At 43.6% G+C, this 23362-nt stretch overlaps 1 protein-coding gene across 1 annotated transcript in view; it reads left to right on the forward strand.

Moving 5' to 3' along the window:
* The window catches only part of GRM1 (glutamate metabotropic receptor 1), a 676880-nt gene that overhangs the window by 214383 nt on the left and 439135 nt on the right, over nt 1-23362 (forward strand). Inside the window, exon 2 of the mRNA XM_030198032.1 lies at nt 6729-6978. Within this exon, the coding sequence (XP_030053892.1) occupies nt 6729-6978 (250 nt within the window). The remainder of the gene's footprint in view (nt 1-6728; nt 6979-23362) is intronic.

Here is a 23362-nt window from a genome sequence, read left to right on the forward strand (position 1 = left end):
ATGTCTTCTTCTCTAGAATGTACAAAAATATGCACCAAAAAAGTGCTAAATGCTATCCTAAAAGGGGCCACACCCTTTATAGAATCACACTCAGCCCTGATTCCCACACGCTAACTTTGGTGTTAGACTTATGCCCGCTGAAAGCTGGTGTAAATGCTGGCGCACAAGTTGAGCATGCTGAGACAGTATTCTATAACTATGGGGCCCTTTTACAGAGTGGTGGTAAGCCCAACTCAGGCTCGCTCTTCTGGGACTACTGCCGGCCCAACATGGCCGCCGAAGGTAGTCCCACCCCAAGTGCGCACCATTTCTAGGGGTAAAAAAACCCCAGAAGTGGCTTGCATGGTGATAACCTGATGGCAATCAGGCATCGCCACGCGCTGCCCGGTTACTGCTGGGTTAGCAGGGGAACCCTTATCGCTACCCCAGTGGGTGTTGGTAAGGGTTCCCCACTACATGGCCATGCGGTACGAGTTCTCTTACCGCATGGCCATGTATGTCTGGGGACATTTTTACACACTGCGGTAAAAAGGGCCCTCGCGCGTGGAAAAAAACAGCCCCTGCCGCTAGCGCTGGGCCCTTTTTCCCACAGCTTGGTAAAAGGACCCCTGTGTGTGCAACTTTTCAGATTTCCCCTCACTCATCCATGGCCATGCCCCCTTTTGAGTTAGGTGCCATGTCTTATAGAACAGTGCACAGTCAGATGCACATGCAAATTTTAATAAGTGCCAATTAACACCTAATTATTGACAGTTGAGAGCTTGTTACTCAATTTACGTGCACCATATATAGAATCTGGGGGAATACACATGGGTGGAGCATGAGCGGGGTGCACCTTAAGCATGCAGCTTATAGAAGAGAGTAAGTTATGCACACCCATGCCACATGTATGTGGTCAGTTTTGCCTGGTCTATGGCTGGTGGAAGTGTGGACATGTAAATATAAGGCACAGTGATACTAGATTATGTTAGCATTCTATAACAGAGAGTGAGTGACCAGATGCCATTATAGAATGATATCAATTTTTAAAAAAACAAGCTTGCATATGCAATATTAATGAAGAAACTTTTGCAGATTTCGGTGCAGGGATCAGTCGGTTTGTAACTCTTACCGTATAAAATCACTCAATGTCATCACTGGCCCTTATTAATTACATTTTAGCACAACTTCATGTTCAAAATAATGTTCATACTAGACAACAATCTTCCTTCTTTCAATCTTCAAAACTCGAAAAGGTAATATTACTTTGACTTTATATAGTGCGACTTAACTTTGTTGTGTCGGCTACGGAAGGTGTCTTCAGTCCGACATGAGTCATGTTTCGCTGACAAGCAGCTGTATCAAGGAACAATCCTAATTGGATTTTTTTCACTTAGTGGGGCTGTTCCTTGCCACAGCTGCTTGTCGGCGAAACATGACTCATGTCGGACTGAACAGACCCTCTGTAGCCGACACTGAGTCAAGTTTAACTTTTTCCAACGATTCAGTTAAATTATCTACTTTACTCACAAGAAGAGATGTATCTTGGGCAGATTTTGTAACAGTTGCAGTTAAATCTTGAATTGCTTTCCAAATAGACTCCAGTGTAGCCACCACGGGAGACCAGGCTCCAAGTTTACTTCCTCTGTGAGTTTGGGTGTTGCACTGCCGACCTGGGACCTGCTGTTACCGGATTCCGATTCAGCTAGGCCTCCTGCTTCACACCTAAAAATCGCAGGACATGGTGGAGGATTAAGCTCCGGAGAGGATAAAGTTGTTTCTGGCCCCAGGAGGGACGAAGCTCCTCCGTCGGTGCTCAAAACGGGGCTCACCGTTCCGGTAGTTAGTGGGCGGCTCGTCACATATCGTTCTAGTGTCTGCTGGACCGGAGATGAAGTTCTGGCCAGTGGCAGTTGGCCTTTAACCATCCCCTTCCTTTTGGTATGAGGCATCAGGCAGAAGAAATTGTAAGTAGAAACGCCAGAGAACAACCAAGACAGCATAGCTAACGTGCTCAGGCCGCCATCTTGTCACGCCCCTCTTGTGAATCCATTTTTATAGTTTGCCAATCGTATATTGATTGATTATACAATAAGGAGATTGTGATGCCTAAAAGGAGGTGCCCACTTAATAGAATTGCCTGCAAAATCCGCAGCTCTGCAAAATGCCTCAGTATTTGAAATAGAAACATTTCTCATCTTGCTAATCAGATTTCTGGGCTGTCTGATTTATTCTACTGTACCCTGCAGAGATGCAGCTCAACTTACAATTCTTTAAGGCACCTTTGAATTTCGATGCATAGAAGCCAGAAAGCTGGGTACAGAGAGTTCTTTATTTGCAGCGGAGGACTGAAATCAGACAATTTGTGCATACTGAGGTCTTCATTTTCCTGTAGAGAAATGGAACACACCATTATGTTAATTGTTCTACATTTTACAAAACCAAGAAAGTGTACTTTCATTGAATATACGCATGTGGCAGTGGGGTTTTCACATGCCACAAAATGACAAAGATTGCACAAAAGCCTGTTAGTTCATGCGATTGCAATTGGAATGCAAATAAAGTAAGTTCCATGAAACAAATGTCAATAACATGACTGATAAACTTTTCAGTCATAATCTTGACATCTTTTAAGACTCTTAGGGGCCCTTTTACAAAGCGTTGGTAAGTCCAATGCGGGCTTACCGCACGCTATCCCAGAAATACTGCTTGCCCAGCGTAGCTGCTGGTGGCAATTCTGGCTAATAATCGCCATTTTTTAGGGGCTCTTTACCGGCTGTGGTAAGAAGGGCACTGGTGCGTGGGAAAAACGGCTCCTGCCGCTACTGCAGGGCCCTTTTCCCCACAGCTTAGTAAAAGGACCCCTTAAATAGCACCACATTTTGTTCTACAGTTTTCCTCCTGGATGGGCATAGTTTCTACATAAAAAGGTTACTATTCTATGGTGTGACTTTACCATATTACTGAATATGATATACATGTTTTCAGCCAGCTAACACATACGAGTACTGCTTCTGAACATTCACATATAACTTTAAATGGATTTCAGTGCCCACCTTAAGTGATTCCCATATCTCTTATTTGTCCAGTTTGTCTGTCTGGATTAGATTGTAAGCTCTGTCAAGCAGGGACTGTCTCTTATATGTTCAGTGTACAGTGCCGCATACGTCTAACAGCGCTATAGAAATGATTAGTGCTATACCTGTTGGTTATTATGGACTGATATTCAAAAAAAGCTGAGCTCCTAAATTTTCAGCTAAACTTTAGGAGCCTTTTACTAAGCTGAAGCAAAAAGGGGCCTTAGGTCGTTCTTATTCAGATCTTTCCCATGCACCAAGGCCATTTCTACCGCAGCCATAAACCCCGGATTGTATATAGTGCGCTTAGATTTAGGCGCCAAAATCGGTGCAGATTCTATAACATTGCTCATAACTTAATTGGCTTAGCAAGCTAATGAGCGCTGATAACAAGTAATAATGAGCACTAATTGGCACTGATTAGAATTTAGACGCATAACTCGCTAAGCGTATTCTGTAATGATGTCTGCCGAACGTCTAATGTGCGCAGCCAAAAAGGGCCGTTGTTATGGGTGGGGAAATGGGCATTTTATGGGCATTCCAAAATTTAGGTTCCTAGTTATAGAATATTGCCCAGTGTGCCTAAATCTATGTGCTGAGATTTACACCAGGTTTTTGTTGGCATAAATGGATGCGCACAGATATCAGCACTGAAATATCAACTAAGCATATTGTATAACCGGCACCTATTATAGAATACGCTTAATCGACACTGATTTCAGTGCCAATTTTTTAAGTGCCATATATAGAATCTCTTCCAAAATGGCTGATTTTCTATTTTTTTGTATTAATGGCCATGCACTAATGTTCTAACACTCACTTATCAATTGGCTGTCGGACTAGCTCATTGATTTAATCACACTGTAATAAATGCAAGTCCTGCTTGTATTGTATTCTTTCAATCAATTACTGTTGCATGAAGAGGGGTGAATTAAATTAAATATATTAAACTGGGAGGAAAAGACATCAATTTCTCAGCTTCACATTGAAAAATTGTTTTAAGCTCAGGGATACCATCGTGAGTTAGAAAAACCTCCCTTCTCTGATCCCCAAAACTTTTTATCAATCTCTTTTTTACATTCTGTTATATATATATATATATATATATATATATATATATATATATATATATATAGAGAGAGAGAGAGAGAGAGAGAGAGAGAGAGAGAGAGAGAGAGAAATCTTTTTTTAATGGTTATCACTTCAATGGTTATTACTTCCCCTATGCAGATTAAATACAAATCCACTTTGCAATAGAAGTGAGTGTCTGGTTAGGGAAGATTGACTGTGACAGCTTTGGGGCCTTTTTTAACCAAACCACACTAGTGATTCCCGCATGGTAGTACCAATGAAGCCCATTCAAAATGAATGAGCTTTGTCGGCATTGCTGTGCCAGGAATTGCTAGCTTGGTTGGATAAAAGAGGCTTTTAATTCATCAGCTCCTGAAGAAGCCTTAGTGAAATGGAGAACTTTGTTCAGCTGAAGCCATTTTTTAAGCTAAATTGCTGTGGTTATGAAATATACAGTCAAAGTTTAAGATTTCATTAAAATTGTGCAAAGTGGATTTGTATCTATTCTGCACAAGGGAAGTGAAGATCAAAGTCCATAGTCTGCTGTTGAGATAGACATGGGGAAGCCACTGCTTGCCCTGGGATTGGTAGCATGGAATGTTGCTACTAATTCATTTTAGGGGGCCCTGTTGTCATTACAGGAACAAAATCTTTTGCCGATATTGATACATATTGTTTTGCAAATGGTGTGCACTGCTGGGAGAAGGTTACATTATTACACAAAGAATACACACCCTAATCCAACAGTGCACGTCTGTGCAGACCAATTTGCATATATGTACTAATTCGTGCTTGTGCAGCAGCTCACACTTGTACAAATTGGTTTGCGCATTCATGCACTATTGGGAAAGAGGGTGCACTCTTTGCAAAATAATACATTCTTTTTCCAAACAGCACGCTCTGAGGCCTCCTTTTACCGCAGCAGGTAAAAAGGAAGGCATTCTTTCCTGCAGAAAATGGCCGTGCGACGATGGTACAATGCACCCATTTCGGGGGGGGGGGGGGGGGAAGCCCTTACCACCATCCATTGAGTTGGCGGAAAGGGCTCCCGCATTAACCCAGCAGTAACAGGGCAACGCATGGCACTGCCTGATTACTGCCGGGTACACCCCGGCGCTACAAAGATAAATATATTTTTGTAGCACCGGATGTGATGGCGCGCTTGGGGTGCACGCTATGACATGGGATTTATCGCTGACATTTCATATGTCATTGCAAATAGCCCATCCCTAGAGGCTGCGGACAAAATGATAAATGGTAATTATGAATGCAGAGGACAATTTTCAAATATATAGTGTTTTACTTGAGTAAACTCCCTATCCAAAAACTGTTCAGCCATTACTGGATTTAGAATTTGTGGAGATCAGTTGTATTACTTTGCAACTCCCTGCAATAAACTAGAGTTGCTCTCTTGTTTTTTGTCTACTTAATGTGCAACAAAAATTAACAGGTTTCCAAAGGAGTTACTGTCCTTGCTGTTTACCTTGCTCAGTTCCCTGTATCACCCTGGGCATCTACTGTTAATTACCATCATGAAAGCAGCCTCTAGCCTCTCAATTCTAGCATAATTGAGTTTAAGAATTACTCTGACTGGGAATGAATTATTATATACACAATGCAGGGTTTCACACAGATATACTGCAGTGTCTTTAATCCATGAATTAAATGAGAATCACCCTCATTATTACTATTACTACTAGTAAACATTTATATAATGCTACAAAGTATACTTAGTGCACGTTACTAAAATTAATATCTGACCTGACAGTACAATGCTGCTTTTCTGGAATTAGAGTGGAGGAGTAGCCTAATGGTTAGTGCAGTGGGCTGAGAACCAGGGGAACTGGGTCTGATTCCAACTGCAATTCCTTGCGACCCTGGGCAAATCACTTAACCCTCCATTGCACTAGGTGCAGAAACTGAGATTGTGAGCCCACTAGGGACATAGGAAGTACCTTTACATTATATTGCATTACACATTAATCTTGCATTTTGCAAACGCCTTCACAGTTCAGCACTGATCATAAAAAACTAAAGACTGAGACAATTCGAGAATTTATAGTTTTGAGTACAATAAGTTAAAAAATTCAACCAACATATGTCTTAATGAGAAATGTTTTCAATAGTCCTTAGTGGTTCCACAGAAAGGTGGCATATCAAATGTATTACTCCCTTAATGAAGAATACGATTGAGGCATTTAAATATCACCACAGCATAAATGCACAGGAGGCGTTTCTCTTTCAACTGAAAGGAAGCCACGGAACAAAAGGGCATAAGATGAAGTTAAAAGGGGATATAGTTAGAAGAAATATAAAGAGAATACTTCTTTATGGAAAGGGTAGTGGATGTGCGGACCAACCTCCCGGTGGAGAGGGTGGAGACGAGGTCTATATCTGAATTCAAGAAAGTGTAAGACAGGCATGTGTGGCCTCTTAGGGGAGAAAGAGATAGTGGATGATATGGATGGGTGGACTGGTTGGGACATACCGCTTTTATCTGCCGTAATTGTCTCTGTTTCTCTATGTCTACTTTGTTAGAAAAAAAGGACACATCACGTACCTCTTTGCTTATATATATATTTTTTCTTTTTCTGGGACTAGGAAATTATGGAGAAGGTGGAATGGAAGCCTTCAAGGAACTGGCTGCCCAAGCAGGCCTGTGCATTGCCCACACTGATAAAATCTACAGCAATGCGGGAGAGAAGAGCTTTGATAGGCTGCTTAGGAAGCTTCGGGAGAGATTGCCGAAGGCTCGGGTAGTTATTTGTTTCTGTGAAGGGATGACGGTACGAGGGATCCTCATGGCAATGAGGCGTCTCGGAGTGGCTGGGGAATTCCTGCTTATTGGAAGGTAAGTCACAAGAATGGAGTTTTGCATCACCAGCTGTGTTGTTACCATTTTCAGTCAACCAGAAAAAGTGGATCTAGCACCATCATTTTATTATTTGTAAATGTGTTGTCCTAGGCGCCCGGTATAAGAGGCTTGGGGAGGCTAAGCCTCCCCAGCCGCAAGCCAACCCGATAAGCCTCCGCTGCCTTCCCAAGGTATCCGGAGCACGATGCACCACAGCATCAGCACACCACAAGGAAAGAGCAGCAACTCGGCGAACCCATACAAAGTAGAGCAGCACAGCTGCAGCCTGACCGTCCGTTGTTTCTGCACATCCGTATTCCGCCAGCACAGTAAAAGCCACTCCCTCTTCCCTGACTCACATTACTGCCCAAACTACCTTGCTACTTGCCAGTGCGTCCTGCCTCCTCTGATGCAATTTTCTGTTTCCGTGAAGGCGGGACGAGTAACAGGGAGAAGGCTAAGACCCGAGGCAGGTTTGCTGTGATGTCTACGTTGCAGACCGCTACCTGCAGCACTGCACGCCACAGCAGAAAGACTGATCCACTGATTTTAAGACAAGTGTCCAACTGCTTCTGAGAGTTGCTGGACATGGATGGAGGGGAGGACAGGGGAGAGAGGAGAATTGCTGGGCATGGATGGATGAATGGGGGTAGGGGAGAGAGGAAATTTGCTGGATATGGATGGATGGAGGAGAGGGCAGGGGAGAATTTAGAGTTCCTGGACATGGATGGAGGGGAGGACAGGGGAGAGAGGTGAATTGCTGAACATGGATGGAGGGAGGGGGCAGGGGAGAGAGAGGAAATTTGCTGGATATGGATGGATGCAGGAGAGGGCAGGGGAGAATGGAGAGTTGCTAGACATGGATGGATGGAGGGGAGGGGAGGGCAGAGGAGAGGAGAATTGCTGGACATGGATGGACGAATGGGGACAGGGGAGAGAGGAAATTTGCAGGATATGGGTGGATGGAGAAGAGGGCAGGGGAGAATGGAGAGTTGTTGGACATGGATAGATGGAGGGGAGGGAAGTCAGGAAGGAGATGCACATGGATGGAGGGGAGGAAAGGGAGGAGAAATGCTGGACATGGATGGAGTGGAGGGCAGGGAAGAGAGGAGAAATGTTGGACAAGGATGGAGGGAAGGAAAGACAAAGGAAGGAGATGCACACGGATGGAGTGGAAGGGAGAGAGTAGAAATGCTGGACATGGATGGAGTGAAGTAAAGACAGAGGAAGTAAAGACAGAGGACGTAGATGCACATGGATGGAGGGGAGGGGAGTGAGGAGAAATGCTGGATATGGATGGAGGGAAAATTGCTGAATTTAAGGGCTGGATTGGAACACTGAGGGCAGATGTTGATACTGGAGAAAGGATAGGGACAGGGTTACAGATGATAGGACGCATAAGGACACAGAAGGATGGTGAACATGGTGAGAGAAAAAATATCAAATGGAAAGAAGACACTGCATAAAGCAGAAGACACTGGGACCAAAGCTAATAGAAAAACTAAATGCTCAGACTGCAAAGGTAGAAAACATTTTTTTATTCAGAATTTATTAATTGGAATATGTCAGCTTTTGGAAATGTGCATCTGTGATATTTTGCTTGTAAGTTTCAATTTTTCTAGTATTGCTGCATGCTGAGTCTGACTTCTTGAGGTAACTTTCCAGTTCAGTATTTTGCCTTCATATCTGTTGTGTCATGTGTTTTTCATGTGTGATCAAGATGCAGTATTCTGCTAGTGTGTAGTATTTGCAGCCCTTTTTGTTTTGTTTTTTTGTTTCACTTGGTTGTGTACTGGTGTTTTAGAGCCCGGTGTAATTATAGTGCTGCCTTTCCACGCATAAGGTTGTAGCTTGTCCTGTCCTTGGAATTAGTGCTGTTAAGGTTTGGTAAGGTTATGAGTGTGTTTTTGCACAAGTTTGTGTATAGTGTTTTGCAGTGGAGAGATTGTGTGTTGACCTTACTGAGGTGGCACCAAAACATCAGAAAGGGTGTAGAGCCTAAATCATGACACACAACCTCTTGAAGGATCTACATATGGTCGTTAATAAAAGGAGCTCATTGTGAACACTATCCACCCTAAAAGGGTGTTTTGTGGCTCTACATGAGAATTGTGATATTATGATCCCTTGTTTCATATTGTTGACGGTCTCCATTTTCCGTTTGGGTGGTATATTGGTGTATTAGGGTCTGCCCAGTGTAATATTTATGGTACAGTAAGGTTCTGAGTGAGTTTTTGCACAAAGTTGTGCGTTGAGCGATTGTGGTTACTATATGCTTTGAACAACCACTTTATTCTTTGACATATGATACATATCTAATATCTAAATTTAATAAAAGGTATTAATTGTGATTATTTTATTTTTACTTATTTTTTTTCTGTGTGTTGTCAGACAGTTATGGATGTAGGCTCCGCCCCTGGTCCCACCCCTAACCCCACCCCCTTTAGCCTCCCCAAACAGTTGGGCCTATGTGTGTTGTTATGTTTTCAAACTTAAAATGTGCTAGTTTTGTTATGATAATAGTTCAACAAAGATATAAGTAAAAATAAGGCAGTGCTAAAGGAGGAAAAGAGAGAAAAATTAAGTAGTTTTAACTGGACACAGCAAGATCAAAGACATTTGTTCTGTCAAAAGTATCTTCATTTCATACCATCAGATGTATTCTATTAAGCTACTGTTAGGATGGATAGAAAAATTTTAGTAAATTAGAAACCCCTTACCAGTTTACCAAAGTGTTCTGTAAATGTGTTAAGTTGGGATTAGTTGCATATGATTATCATAAAAACTAGGGGGTTCTTTTATCAAACTGCAGTAAAAAGGGCCCTGCGGTAGCAGTGGGGTCATTTTTGCCGCTCGCCAGGGCCCTTTTTACCGCAGAGGGGGAAAAAGCCCCTAAAAAAGACATAGCCATGTGGTAAGATTATTCTTACCACGTGGCCATGCGGGGAGGGGGAAGCACTTCAGCATGCAGCACTGCCAGATTAACGCTGGGTTAGCTCCACGGTAGAAATTACCAGAATTATTTTCTGTAGCGCTGGAAATGGCACATGCTTGAAGTGGAACTACAGCCAGCAAGCGCGTTGAGCCAGCGGTAGTTCCGGGTTGCCATGGGGCAATGGGCAACCCTTTAGTAAAATGTCTCCTACAAGCAGTCTCAGTGTTGTATGTTATGATCTTCATAACATTCACAGCACAGGTACATTGTGCTCCATTTATTTAATTCATACTCTAATGAGTTCTGTCTTTTTTATTTTTTTTTTGTGCTACTCTGACAGCAATTGGTATGTTGCATATTGCAATGCTATAAGAGTTAAGAGCAGAATTTTAAACAAGGGCTGTCCAGTATTCAGCTAGACTATACCTGTAACCAGGGGCGTAACCAGACCTCGGTGGGAGGGGGGCCCTGTTTAGCCACCTCCCTCCACCGCCGACCCCCCCCCCGCAACCGCAACCCCACCGCCGCCGCTGCCCGCCAGCCCCCTGCCCCGCCGCCGCATCAGGTACTTTGTTTGCTGGTGGGGGTCCCCAATCCCTGCCAGCCGAAGAGTCTTCTTCAGCTCCGGTCAACTCCGGTGCCTTCGTTGTGTGATCATCTGTTTCTGACGCCTTATGTCCTGCACGGGGCTACATGCACGGTGCAGGACGTAAGGCGTCAGAAACAGATGATCACACATGTTAAGATAATGACTGAACTATACATTATGCTCAGTTTCACAGGTAGGAAACAAAAGAGATTCATGCCAGTGCTACGTTACAGCTAATTGACCTCCTGGCTGCCAAATGCCTGATTAACTAAAATATCAATTCTATAAATTGGTACCAAGATTTAGGTGTCCCAATGCCATGTGCTTAGTACCAATTCTATAAGATTCAGTTATAGAATGCTGGCGTAAGTTGGGCACCAGCAGTTATACCATGCCACTGGCAGTTGTAACTGCAGGGCCTAATTGTGCCCTGCAGTGCATATAACTTACAGCATTTAATAAGTTATGGAGGAGATTCTATATATGGCGCCTAAAAAATTGGCACTGAATTCTAAACGTATTCTATAATCGGCACTTAGATTTAGATGCTGATTATAGAATACTAGTAAAAAAGGCTCGTTTCTGAAAGAAATGAAACGGGCACTAGCAAGGTTTTCCTCGGAGTGTGTATGTTTGAGAGAGTAAGTGTGATAGTGACTGTGTGAGAGAGTGAGAGAGTGAATGTGCGAGTGTGTGTGTGACAGAGAGAGAGAGAGAGAGTGAGACTGGGTGAGAGTGTGTCTGTGAGAGAGACAGTGTGTGCCACCCCCCTCCCTCCCTCCCTTCGAGTTCCAGGGTCGTCCCCTCCCTCCCTCCAAGTTCCAGAGTCGTTCCCTCCCTCCCTTCGAGTTCCAGGGTCGTCCCCTCCCTCCCTCCCAGTTCCAGGGTCCCACCTCCCTCCCAGTTCCAGGGTCCCCCCTCCCTTGCAGTTCCAGGGTCGTCGTCCCTTCCTCCCTTCCAGTTCCAGGCTCCCTCCCTACGCAGTTTGAAAGTCATCTTGACTTACCTCGTTGGGGTTACGGCGGCCGCCAGCAGCGGTAAAAGGCGTGCAGGCACGGCCCTTTTCTCTCTCTCAGCTGTGGTCCTGCCCTCATTTCCTGTTTCTGCAAGGGCAGGACCACAGCTGAGAGAGAAAAAAAGGCCTAGGCTGCACGCCTTTTATCGCTGCTTGTGGCCTCCATAACCCTGACTTGGTAAGTAAAGATGGAATGACTGGCACCGATACCTGAGCGGGAAGCTAGAGGGACGTGGGGTTGCGGAGGAGAGCGGCAGCGATGCAGAGTCCGAAGACAGCGAAACAGAGGCGACCACAGTAATATCTCCTGATGTCAGGCCCGCAGGCTTCTACTGTGGGAGAGTGATGTCAGGAGATGGTTACAAACACAGGTAGCCTCATTGGAACGTTGGAGGAGCAAATTATTATATTAGATGCTTAGTTGATATTTCAGCACTGATATCTGTGCACATCCATTTATGGCAGCGCAAACCTGGTGTAAACCTCAGCACGTAGATATAGGCGCACTGGGCCACATTCTATAACTAGGCGCCTAAATTTTGGAATGCCCATGAAATGTCCATTTCACCGCCCATAACCTTGCCCCTTTTTGCCTCCATGCGTTAGAAGTTTGGCGTACATCGTTACAGAATACGCTTAGCGAGTTGTGAGCCTAAATTCTGATCAGTGCCAACTATTGCTCATTATTTCTTGTTAAGCGCTGTTATCAGCGCTCATTAGCTTGTTAAGCCAATTAAATTATGCACAGTATTATAGAATCTGCGCCACTTTCGGTGCCTAAACCTAAGCGCACTGTATAGAATCTGGGGGTATGTGTGTATTTCGGAGATACGCCCATGACCTGTCCATACTCTGCTCATGTTTACACCCTCTCACACATACACATTAACCCCTGGATTCTTCAAAGGCCCAATTATGCAGAGGTGCTCACACAACCTAATTGATTAACAAGCCAATTAACAATAATTGAATGTTAACAATCAATTATTGATGTTCATTGGCCCTAATTAGGAGTTGCACGCACATCTGGATGAAGCTATTCTATAAGTCTGGGCACCCAAATCCCATAATGTGCAACCCAAAAGGGACGTGGTCATGGGAGGGGCATGGGCTGCTCTGGGGCATTCTCCAAAGATGTGCGCAGTGTTATAGAATTCTGGGGATCTGCACCCAACTTGTATGACAGGATTTACACCGGGTTTCAGCTGGTGTAAGTCCTCACACCCAGAGTTGGGTGTGGGAATCCCCACTAGATGCTATTCCACAAATGGCGCTCAACTCAGAGTGCCCTTTATAGAACAGCGCTGAGCGATTATTTTTCCCGGTGCCTATTTTTCAGCACCATTTACTGAATCCGGCCTTAAATGATTTTGATGTGTGTGTTATAGAATAGTGTCTAGCACTTATGCACTTAATTGCCAATTTGTGGCACATTATTGTATAACTTATGCACACATTTGACAGTTGCCAATTTGTCACTATGGGACATGTGGATGCCAATTGTAGATAGGGTATCCCAAGTCAGCATGTGAAAAATTCCTACTGTATTTTACAAAGGCTCTGCTAAACATAGAGCCTCTTGTAAAATATGCATAAGGACATGCAGGAGTGCATATCAATGTCTTTAAACATGTCCAACAGTAGGATTAAAAAAAAAAGTATGCAGATTTTCTCCTGATGTGTGATAGGAACATTTGCTTTTTAAAACTGATGCTTGTAATCTATATGCATCCCCAATCCCATTTCACCAGCAGCTTGTCCTCCAAACCCAATAATCAACCCCCCTTGCAACTATATCCCCCAATCACCTTGACATTTGATCCCTCTCCTGATACCCCCTACATCTAACCCCTTTGACCCTCCCTTGACATCAACTGACACCCCCGATATCCAGACCCACCACTGCCTCCCAAAACCCATAGCCCTTGATATAACCCCCCCATCCTGGCAGAGTCCCCAATCCTTCAACCCCCCCCCCCCCTTCTGGCCCTTACTAGGGTCCCTAGTGGTGTAATGAGAGAAGGAGCAATCCCCAGTTGGTACTGCTCTTTTTTGAGTCTCAAGTTTAAAATGGTGCTCATGACCCTAAGGTAATCTTGCACTTATTTGCCTGATCCTCATGGTAGTACCTCAGGAGGAGGTCTTCTTGTGGGTGTATCGATTTTGGAGGCTTGTAACAAAGTAATAGTAAATGAATACAGGTAAAGATCAGCATGGCCCATCTGGTCTGCCCAGAAAGGTGCAAGGCTTGTACTTGTGACTCCATGCTAGTTATCCTGCCTTTGTTACTACAGTTGTATTTGGCATCTTGTGCAGTCTATCCCCTATATGCGTCTTTTTTTCTTCTTTAAAGCCTTGTCTCATTCTTTCGCCACTTTGAGATTCTCAGTTACTATCACCCTGAGATCCCTTTCCTGGTTTGTTCATATCAGCCTCTCACCTCCTATTGCATACTCTGCACTCCAAATGCATCATCTTACCTTTCTTCACATTAATGCTTAACTGCCAAGCATTTGTCCAAGCTTCCAGTTTTTGTAGGTCACTTCTCATGCACTTCACTCCCTCCGAGTAAATCCCAAAACATAAATTTCTTGCTCTGAAAGATATTTAAACATTTACAAGTATACTTAAGGAAAATGTAGCTCATAGAGCTAAAACTGTAAATTTTAAAGCCAACTCTGAGTTGTGTAGCTCTAGCAACAACTGGAACATAAATATCTCAGCTCCACAATCATGTTATCTTTCTTCTTAAAATATTTTTTCAAAATTATACTTTTATCTTTTTCATTCACAAAGGTCACAAGAGAGTGGATCTTGTATTTATCATATCGTGAGAGTCCTCAAGAAAGGTTGTTACTGCAATTCAACCTCCTTCAATAGTAACTAATCCCTTCCTTGGTGATTAATCAGGAGCTTTAATTTGATTGCAATGAAAACGGTATTGCAAGTTCAATAAACGATAAACGATCAGGCAAATTGTAACAACTAGAAATTAGTAATGTTTCAGAAGAAGGTAAACCTAAGACCTCCTTGAGGTATTTCCTCAGGAGGATCTCAGAAGACAGTAAATATCAACAAGGAAAGTTAAGGAAAAGCAGGTTTCTAGCTCTGTATGCATTTGCCATTGTTGTCAATTTAAGATGAACCTTATAAGAATCTTTAATCCTTGCAACAGAATCAGCCTGCAGAGGAGTCACCTGGGTTTCAACAACACTCAAATATTTCTCTAAAACTGAAATACAGTGCAATCTGCTTAAGTGCAAGGGTCTGGGACCAAAGAAATACATGCAGTTAACTGGAGCGTGCACTTAACCGTTGTGGCCCAAAGAAGCTCGACAGCTGATAAACATGTGTACAGTACTGTTTATTATATGTACAGTATACAGTCTCCGTTAACTGATGTTATACAGTCTCCGTTAACTGACGTTAGGCTTACTTGAAGTAATCAGTCATAGTCCTCTGTACACTCTTGTGTCTGTGAGTTCCATTGACTATGTCTGCCAGACGGTAAAAATTGTCATAGCACTGACATCCAGTGGCCTCCAGATAGGCCCGCACAGTGTTGAGACTTTCCAGCACTCTTGCAAAAATGACAGGAGGTTGTTGAATTTCGTCAGCATGTGCCTCGCTCCTCGTTTCATCATCTGTTTCATCATCAGCCATTGCCTGCATGTAGGCGCATAGCTCGACATCAGTGCTGTCATCAGCTGTTTGTAGATTGTAATCAACAGTGATGAAACTCCTCTTCAGTAACACTGGCTGGGATGTCAATAGCCTGTTCATCTGACGCGTTTGCAACAGCTGCATCTGTTTAGTCCCTCTCCACATCCCTAAGAAAGCTTGCCCGCTTGTAGCAGTTCACAATGGATGCCTGTGTAAGATGATTCCAGGCTTCTTTCTGCATATGTAGGGAGTCCAACAGTGATAGATTATGAGCCAGTTCAACAACACGTTTATCCTTGCCAGTCTGGTCATCCATAACGCTCATCAGACGACGTAGCACAAGAGCCCGATAATGTTGTTTGAAATTGGTTATTATGCCCTGATCCATAGGTTGGATCAGAGAGGTAGTGTTTGGTGGCAGAAAGACCACCTTGACGTTAGACAGCCTGACATCATCACTGTGTGCAGCACAATGATCACAAAGCAACAAAATCTGACGCTTTTGTGCCCGCATTCTAGTGTCTAACTTCTTTAGCCACTGCTTCCAAATTTCCACAGTCATCCATAAATTTGTTAGCCTCGTATGACACAGGAAGTTGCTTAACATTCTTGAAGCAACGGGGCTGTTTGCTCTTTCCAATGATGAGTGGTTCCAACTTCTCACTCCCATTCATAAGTACATAAGTACATAAGTAGTGCCATACTGGGAAAGACCAAAGGTCCATCTAGCCCAGCATCCTGTCACCGACAGTGGCCAATCCAGGTCAAGGGCACCTGGCACGCTCCCCAAACGTAAAAACATTCCAGACAAGTTATACCTAAAAATGCGGAATTTTTCCAAGTCCATTTAATAGCGGTCTATGGACTTGTCCTTTAGGAATCTATCTAACCCCTTTTTAAACTCCGTCAAGCTAACCGCCCGTACCACGTTCTCCGGCAACGAATTCCAGAGTCTAATTACACGTTGGGTGAAGAAAAATTTTCTCCGATTCGTTTTAAATTTACCACACTGTAGCTTCAACTCATGCCCTCTAGTCCTAGTATTTTTGGATAGCGTGAACAGTCGCTTCACATCCACCCGATCCATTCCACTCATTATTTTATACACTTCTATCATATCTCCCCTCAGCCATCTCTTCTCCAAGCTGAAAAGCCCTAGCCTTCTCAGCCTCTCTTCATAGGAAAGTCGTCCCATCCCCACTATCATTTTCGTCGCCCTTCGCTGTACCTTTTCCAATTCTACTATATCTTTTTTGAGATACGGAGACCAGTACTGAACACAATACTCCAGGTGCGGTCGCACCATGGAGCGATACAACGGCATTATAACATCCGCACACCTGGACTCCATACCCTTCCTAATAACACCCAACATTCTATTCGCTTTCCTAGCCGCAGCAGCACACTGAGCAGAAGGTTTCAGCGTATCATCGACGACGACACCCAGATCCCTTTCTTGATCCGTAACTCCTAACGCGGAACCTTGCAAGACGTAGCTATAATTCGGGTTCCTCTTACCCACATGCATCACTTTGCACTTGTCAACATTGAACTTCATCTGCCACTTGCACGCCCATTCTCCCAGTCTCGCAAGGTCCTCCTGTAATCGTTCACATTCCTCCTGCGACTTGACGACCCTGAATAATTTTGTGTCATCGGCGAATTTAATTACCTCACTAGTTATTCCCATCTCTAGGTCATTTATAAATACATTAAAAAGCAACGGACCCAGCACAGACCCCTGCGGGACCCTACTAACTACCCTCCTCCACTGAGAATACTGGCCACGCAATCCTACTCTCTGCTTCCTATCTTTCAACCAGTTCTTAATCCATAATAATACCCTACCTCCGATTCCATGGCTCTGCAATTTCTTCAGGAGTCTTTCGTGCGGCACTTTGTCAAACGCCTTCTGAAAATCCAGATATACAATATCAACCGGCTCCCCATTGTCCACATGTTTGCTTACCCCCTCAAAAAAATGCATTAGATTGGTGAGGCAAGACTTCCCTTCACTAAATCCGTGCTGACTTTGTCTCATCAGTCCATGTTTTTGTATATGCTCTGCAATTTTATTCTTAATAATAGCCTCCACCATCTTGCCCGGCACCGACGTCAGACTCACCGGTCTATAATTTCCCGGATCTCCTCTGGAACCCTTCTTAAAAATCGGAGTAACATTGGCTACCCTCCAGTCTTCCGGTACTACACTCGATTTTAGGGACAGATTGCATATTTCTAACAGTAGCTCCGCAAGTTCATTTTTTAGTTCTATTAATACTCTGGGATGAATACCATCAGGTCCCGGTGATTTACTACTCTTCAGCTTGCTGAACTGACCCATTACATCCTCCAAGGTTACAGAGAATTTGTTTAGTTTCTCCGACTCCCCCGCTTCAAATATTGCAGCAAAGGAGGATCGTCAGTTGGTCCTTCGACGCTTTATCTCCTGTAGTTTTGGCTTGTTTGAATGCAAGTGTTCCATCAGGAATCGCTCGCCAGCAGAGACCGTTTTCATCAGCATTGAAAATGTCACAAGTTGCAAACTCGTTCAAGATGGTAGGAAGAACTGAAACAACCCAATTTTCAGCACCAAAGTCATCAGCGTCTTGTTTTTCACCATGCTGTTTCTTGAATTTTATGTTGTTCCTCTCCTTCCATCTTTTCAACCATCCAACAGTGGCTTTGAATTCAGTTAGTCCAAGACTTTCAGCTAGCTGATTAGCTTTCTCCATAAGCAGTGGACCACTGACAGGAAACTGTCTGCTCCTGACTTGAGAAAACCACCGAAGAGCATCTTCTACCTCCTCAGCTTTTCCCGCCCGTTTTCATTTCCGGTGTGGATTTGTATTGTTTTGCCAGTCTTCCAGAAGCTGGTCTTTCTGCTTCAAGATATGTGAAATTTGACTGGGATTGACACCATATTCTTTAGCAATAGATGCGTGACTTTGTTTGATTTCTAATTTTTTAAGAACTTCTATTCGTTTAGCCAGTGTTAAAGTCTTACAGTTGCGCGACGACGACTCGAGTGTACACTCTAACAACATGCTTTCACTTATTCTGCCTGTGGCAGTTAAAAGGGCAGTAAATTTGAAATCTCGTTGTTTGTCACACGCCAATCGGCTTCTGTATTCCGTTTGCACGCTTATGCAGTCTTTCCTGCAGAGGAGCGGTCTTAAAGCATGCATATAAGTGAATCTTGCACTTATCAGTGGTGCGCTAAACCGAAGTTTGTCCCCATAGAAATTGATGGGCGCCAGAAATGGGACCGAAGTACGGCATGCAGTTAAACAGAGCATGTGCTTATCCGACGTGCATTTAAATGGAGTGCACTGTATTACTCTCAACATTAGTAAGCTTCTCAAAACTTCCTGAGAAAAAGAGGTATTGTGAGCAATAATTGTCTTCAGCAACCCCTCTGTCTTTCAGTGTTACATCCTTCATGTATCCCAGAGTCCTGGGTGATCCTCTGGACGTTGTTAAATTCTAGGTATCTTAGAAAAAGGAATAGCAAGAGAGGCAGAATTAACTAGATTGGAATAGTTGGGACACCTCTATTATGCAAGCACTAACATGAAGGGGAGGTACAGTACATTCTAGAGAGCTTAAAGAGGTGCCAATAGGAGACAGTACCTGAAAATTTGGTGACCCAGAAGTACTGGTCTGTATCACATGTGTATCCATCAGTCCTGTTGTACTGGAAGCTGCAGATTTGGTCTTCTTTCCATTTCTATATAGGAGCAACAAATCTATAGTTTAATTATTCCACTGCTCCTCGGGATCCAGTGGGCTCTCAAGGGGCACATGGCTGTGCACTGCAATGGTGCTGACCTGTTAAGGACTTGCAGAAGCCCCCTGATAATATCAGACAGGCATCAGGCCTAGGTGCCTGAAAGCAGCAGCACCAGCTACCCTGAAGACAGATCTTTACACCTTTTTCTAGATGGATTCAACAGAAAAGACACTCTTCTAGAATGCCAATACTTCCCGGTAATTCCTCCTGCAATTTATCTGCAATGGTGTCAGCCTGTTAAAGACCTGCACAAATCCCTTGGTGAAATCAGACAGGCATCTGCCTAACTGCCTGATGGTAGCAGCACCAATTCTCCCCGAAGGCGGCTCTTAAAGCCTTCCACAAGATGGATTCAACAGAAGGGACACTCCTCCAAAATGTCAACACTTCCCTGTACTGCCTCATATTCATGTTTTATGAATGTTTTATTGTAAATTACCTAGCTGTATAGTGATAGGCAGGTAATTATTAATAATAATAATTCCTTATCGTCCCCACTGGAACAGTCCAAATGCTTGGGTTTGTGCTGTCCTGTCTGTTAGCAGGTGGAGATTGAGAATTACTTAGTTGTGATATCATCACTTAAGAACCTTGTACAACCCTGTGGCCAGTCAGTATTTCATAGTTTCCAGCAATTCTCTAGTGGTCTAGTAGGACATTTATCTCATTTTCCTTGGCCAGTCAAATAAAAAAAAAATTCTCACCCAAATTATTCTATTGTTGCACACAGAGCCATTTCTATGGGCAGAGAATTACCTTCTTCTTCTTTTGCTTTATCTAATATCTCTGCTGCTTCTCCTAATGTAGCTGTTAAGTGGCAAGTTTGGAAAGGGTAGAAGATCAGGATGAGAATGGAATGGAGGAGGAGCTAGATTTAAAATTCATCAGAGCAACAGTTTTGACTGGAGGAAGACATCCTATCTGAAGAGGATTACATTCCACTGGGAGAGGATCCTTCTGTGGTCAATATTTTTAATAAGGACTTGGCTACTTTCATTTCTCAGGTTGTATTTTCTCTTAAGATTTTGGTGGACAAGCTGAGTTCTAGTTCTGGTTCTGGATCCTAGTGCTCCCTTTTAGTTAGTATCAGAAAGTCTTCCAGGGCGTTCCCTATCATTCAGGGGATAGACAATATCATTTCTGTGGAATGGGAGATTCCAAATGCCAGTTTTTGTATTAAGCAGTCTATAGCTAGGCTTTTCCTAGTAGCATCTCAGCAAACTGAAAGATTCAAGCTGCCTAAGTTAGATGTAGTGGCTTCAGCTGTGACAAAGACTACTATCCCTCAACCAGGATAGTAGTCTTTGTTACAGCTGAAGCTACTACATCTAACTTAGGCAGCTTGAATCTTTCAGTTTGCTGAGATGCTACTAGGAAAAGCTTAGTTGAGGGAGTTTCAGAGTTTAAAGATCCCCCAGGACCACAAGATGGAGTCTCTTCTGAAGTAAGCATCTGAAGTCACTGCATTAACCTTGCAGGAGTTGTGGAGACTATCAGGCTTATTTTCGAAAGAGAAGGACGCCCATCTTTCGACACAAATCGGAAGATGGGCATCCTTCTCACAGGGTCGCCCAAATCGGCATAATCGAAAGCCAGTTTTCGGCGTCCCCAATTGCTTTCCGTCGCGGGGACGACCAAAGTTCACGGGGGCATGTCAGAGGCGTAGCGAAGGTGGGACTTGGGCGTGCCTAACACATGGGCGTCCTCGACCCACAATGGAAAAAAAGGGTGTCCCTGATGAGCACTTGGATGACTTTACCTGGTACTGTTTTTCTTACGACCAAGCCACAAAAAGTTGCCCGAACTGACCAGATGACTACTGGAGGGAATCGGGGATGACCTCCCCTTACTCCCCCAGTGGTCACTAACCCCCTCCCACCCTCAAAAAATTATCTTTAAAAATCTTTTGTGCCAGTTTCAAATGTCATACTCAGGTCCATCGCAATAGTATGCAGGTCCCTGGAGCAGTTTTAGTGGGTGCAGTGCACTTCACGCAGGCGGACCCAGGCCCATCCCCCCTACCTGTTACACTTGTGGTGGTAAATGTGAGCCCTCCAAAACCCACCAGAAATCCACTGTATCCACATCTAGGTGCCCCCCTTCACCCCTAAGGGCTATGGTAGTGGTGTACAGTAGTTGGTAGTGGGTTTTGGGGGGCTCAGCACACAAGATAAGGGAGCTGTGTACCTGGGAGCAATTTCTGAAGTCCACTGCAGTGCCCCCTAGGTTGCCTGGTTGGTGTCCTGGCATGTGAGGGGGACCAGTGCACTACGAATGCTAGCTCCTCCCACGACCAAAAGGCTTGGATTTGGTCGTTTCTGAGATGGGTGTCCTTGGTTTCCATTATCGCCAAAAATCAGAAACGACCAAGTCTAGGGACGACCATCTCTAAAGACAACCTAAATTTCAGGATTTGGGCATCCCCGAACGTATTATCAAAATGAAAGATGGACGTCCATCTTGTTTTGATAATACGGGTTTCCCCGCCCCTTTGCCGGGATGTTTTGCGAAGATGTCCTCAGCAAAACTTGGGCATCCCTTTCAATTATGCCCCTCCTCGTGACTTGGGTATGTTTTAAGTGGTCAGAGCAATTGGTGGAAAAATCTATGAAGTTATCAGCAGGGGATGATACAGGTTCCAGTGTTTTAGATTTGGGCATGACCTATTTGATAGATGCTTTATGTAATTTAATCCAAGCTTCAGCTAAAAATATGGCTCTCCTTGTAGCTGTTCAGCATTGTCTCTGGCTCAGAACTCGGTCTATAGATGTTACTTCTAAAATGAGACTTAATAAATTACCTTTTAAAGAAGGTTTGCTTTTTGGTGAGGATTTAGAAAAATTGGTTAAAAATTTTCTGAGTTAAAGCCTCCTAAGACTCTGGAAGAGTATCCTAAACCTTCTTTTAGAGATTTTTCATCTAAAGGATATCATAGGGAGTTCAGGACATATAGACTGAGAAGAGTAGGTGCTAGTAGATTTCTGTTCAGAGGTCAGTCCTTTCAATGTATTCATAAAGGAGACCAACATTTCTCTACCAGAATGTTGAGTACTACCAAGAGTTCATAACGAGGGTTTGTAGGCCTGCTCTCTGGTGCCTTTGGTAGGTGGTCGACTAAAGTCATTTTACCAGAAATGGGCCCATCACAGATCTTTGGATACTAGAGGTTATTTGAGACAGTTATGCTCTAGAGTTTGCGTAGCCTCTTTCAGAGGTGTTTCTTGAATTGCCTTATCATTCTCACAAAAAAATGGTGGCAGGCTGACAAGTCTAATTCAAGTTACTTCAGTTAGAAGAAGTGAGTAGGTTCTGTCTCCAGAAGAGAGAACAAGATGTTATTCAATTTATTTTATAGTTACAAAGAAAGAGGGTACTATCTGATTCTCAAACTCAAAGTGGTTATCAAATTTCTCAAGGTTCTAACTTTTTGAATGGAAACTTTAAGATTGGTGATTGTGGAGGTGCAGCAAGAAGAGTTTTTTATTCTTTAGATTTAATGGAAATTTACTTGCATATTGCTATAAGGAAGACTCATCAGCATTATTTGAGATTCACAATCTTGGGACAGAATTTCCAGATTTGTGCCCTGTCTTTTGGACTGGCCACAGTACTACATAAGCTTACAAAGGTGATGAGCGGTGGAGGTAGCCATGGAAATTTTGGCCCACCTTATTTGGATAACTGGTTAATAAGAGTGAAATCATTCCAAGAAAGTGGAACATTCATAGTGCGAGTGGTGCACCTTTTACAAGAATTGGGATAAGTTGTCAATTTGTTCAAGAACAACCTTACCCTGTCCCAAATGTTGGAATATTTGAGAGCAACGTTTGACTCTCTCCAAGACAAAGTGTTTCAACCTATAGTGAGAAGGGTAAAACTACAATCTCAGATCAGAAACATTCTCACACTTCACAAACCACAGGTTTGGCATTACCTTCTTATTGGGATTAATCGCTGTGACATTAGAGTTAGTGCTATGGGCTAGGATGAACATGAGACCTTTACAGAGATCTCTTCTGTCTTGATGGTCACCACAGAATCAAGCGTTCCACTTCTTACCACCATTAGCAATGGAGTTCAGAAAGTTTCAGTTGTTGGCTATGCAGTAACAATCTGTCCAAAAGAAAGAGTTTAGAAATACCAAACTGCTTCCTTGTGATGGAAATCTCACAGGTTGGGGAGACCCACTGTCTCAACAAATGGGTACAAGATTAATGGTCCTCAGTGGAAGTTCAGTGGATGATCAATCATGTTTATACAGGCGATCTGCTTGCATGTTCTGGAGTTTCACTAGCTACTTCAAAACGAAGTGGAGAGAATTCTGCCTGACAGTGTGACAGCAGTAGCCTATATCAACAAACTTAGGTCCCCTTTTATCAAGCTGCG

This window comes from Microcaecilia unicolor, chromosome 3 (assembly GCF_901765095.1).
Source record: "Microcaecilia unicolor chromosome 3, aMicUni1.1, whole genome shotgun sequence".
Classification (NCBI taxonomy): Eukaryota; Metazoa; Chordata; class Amphibia; order Gymnophiona; family Siphonopidae; genus Microcaecilia; species Microcaecilia unicolor.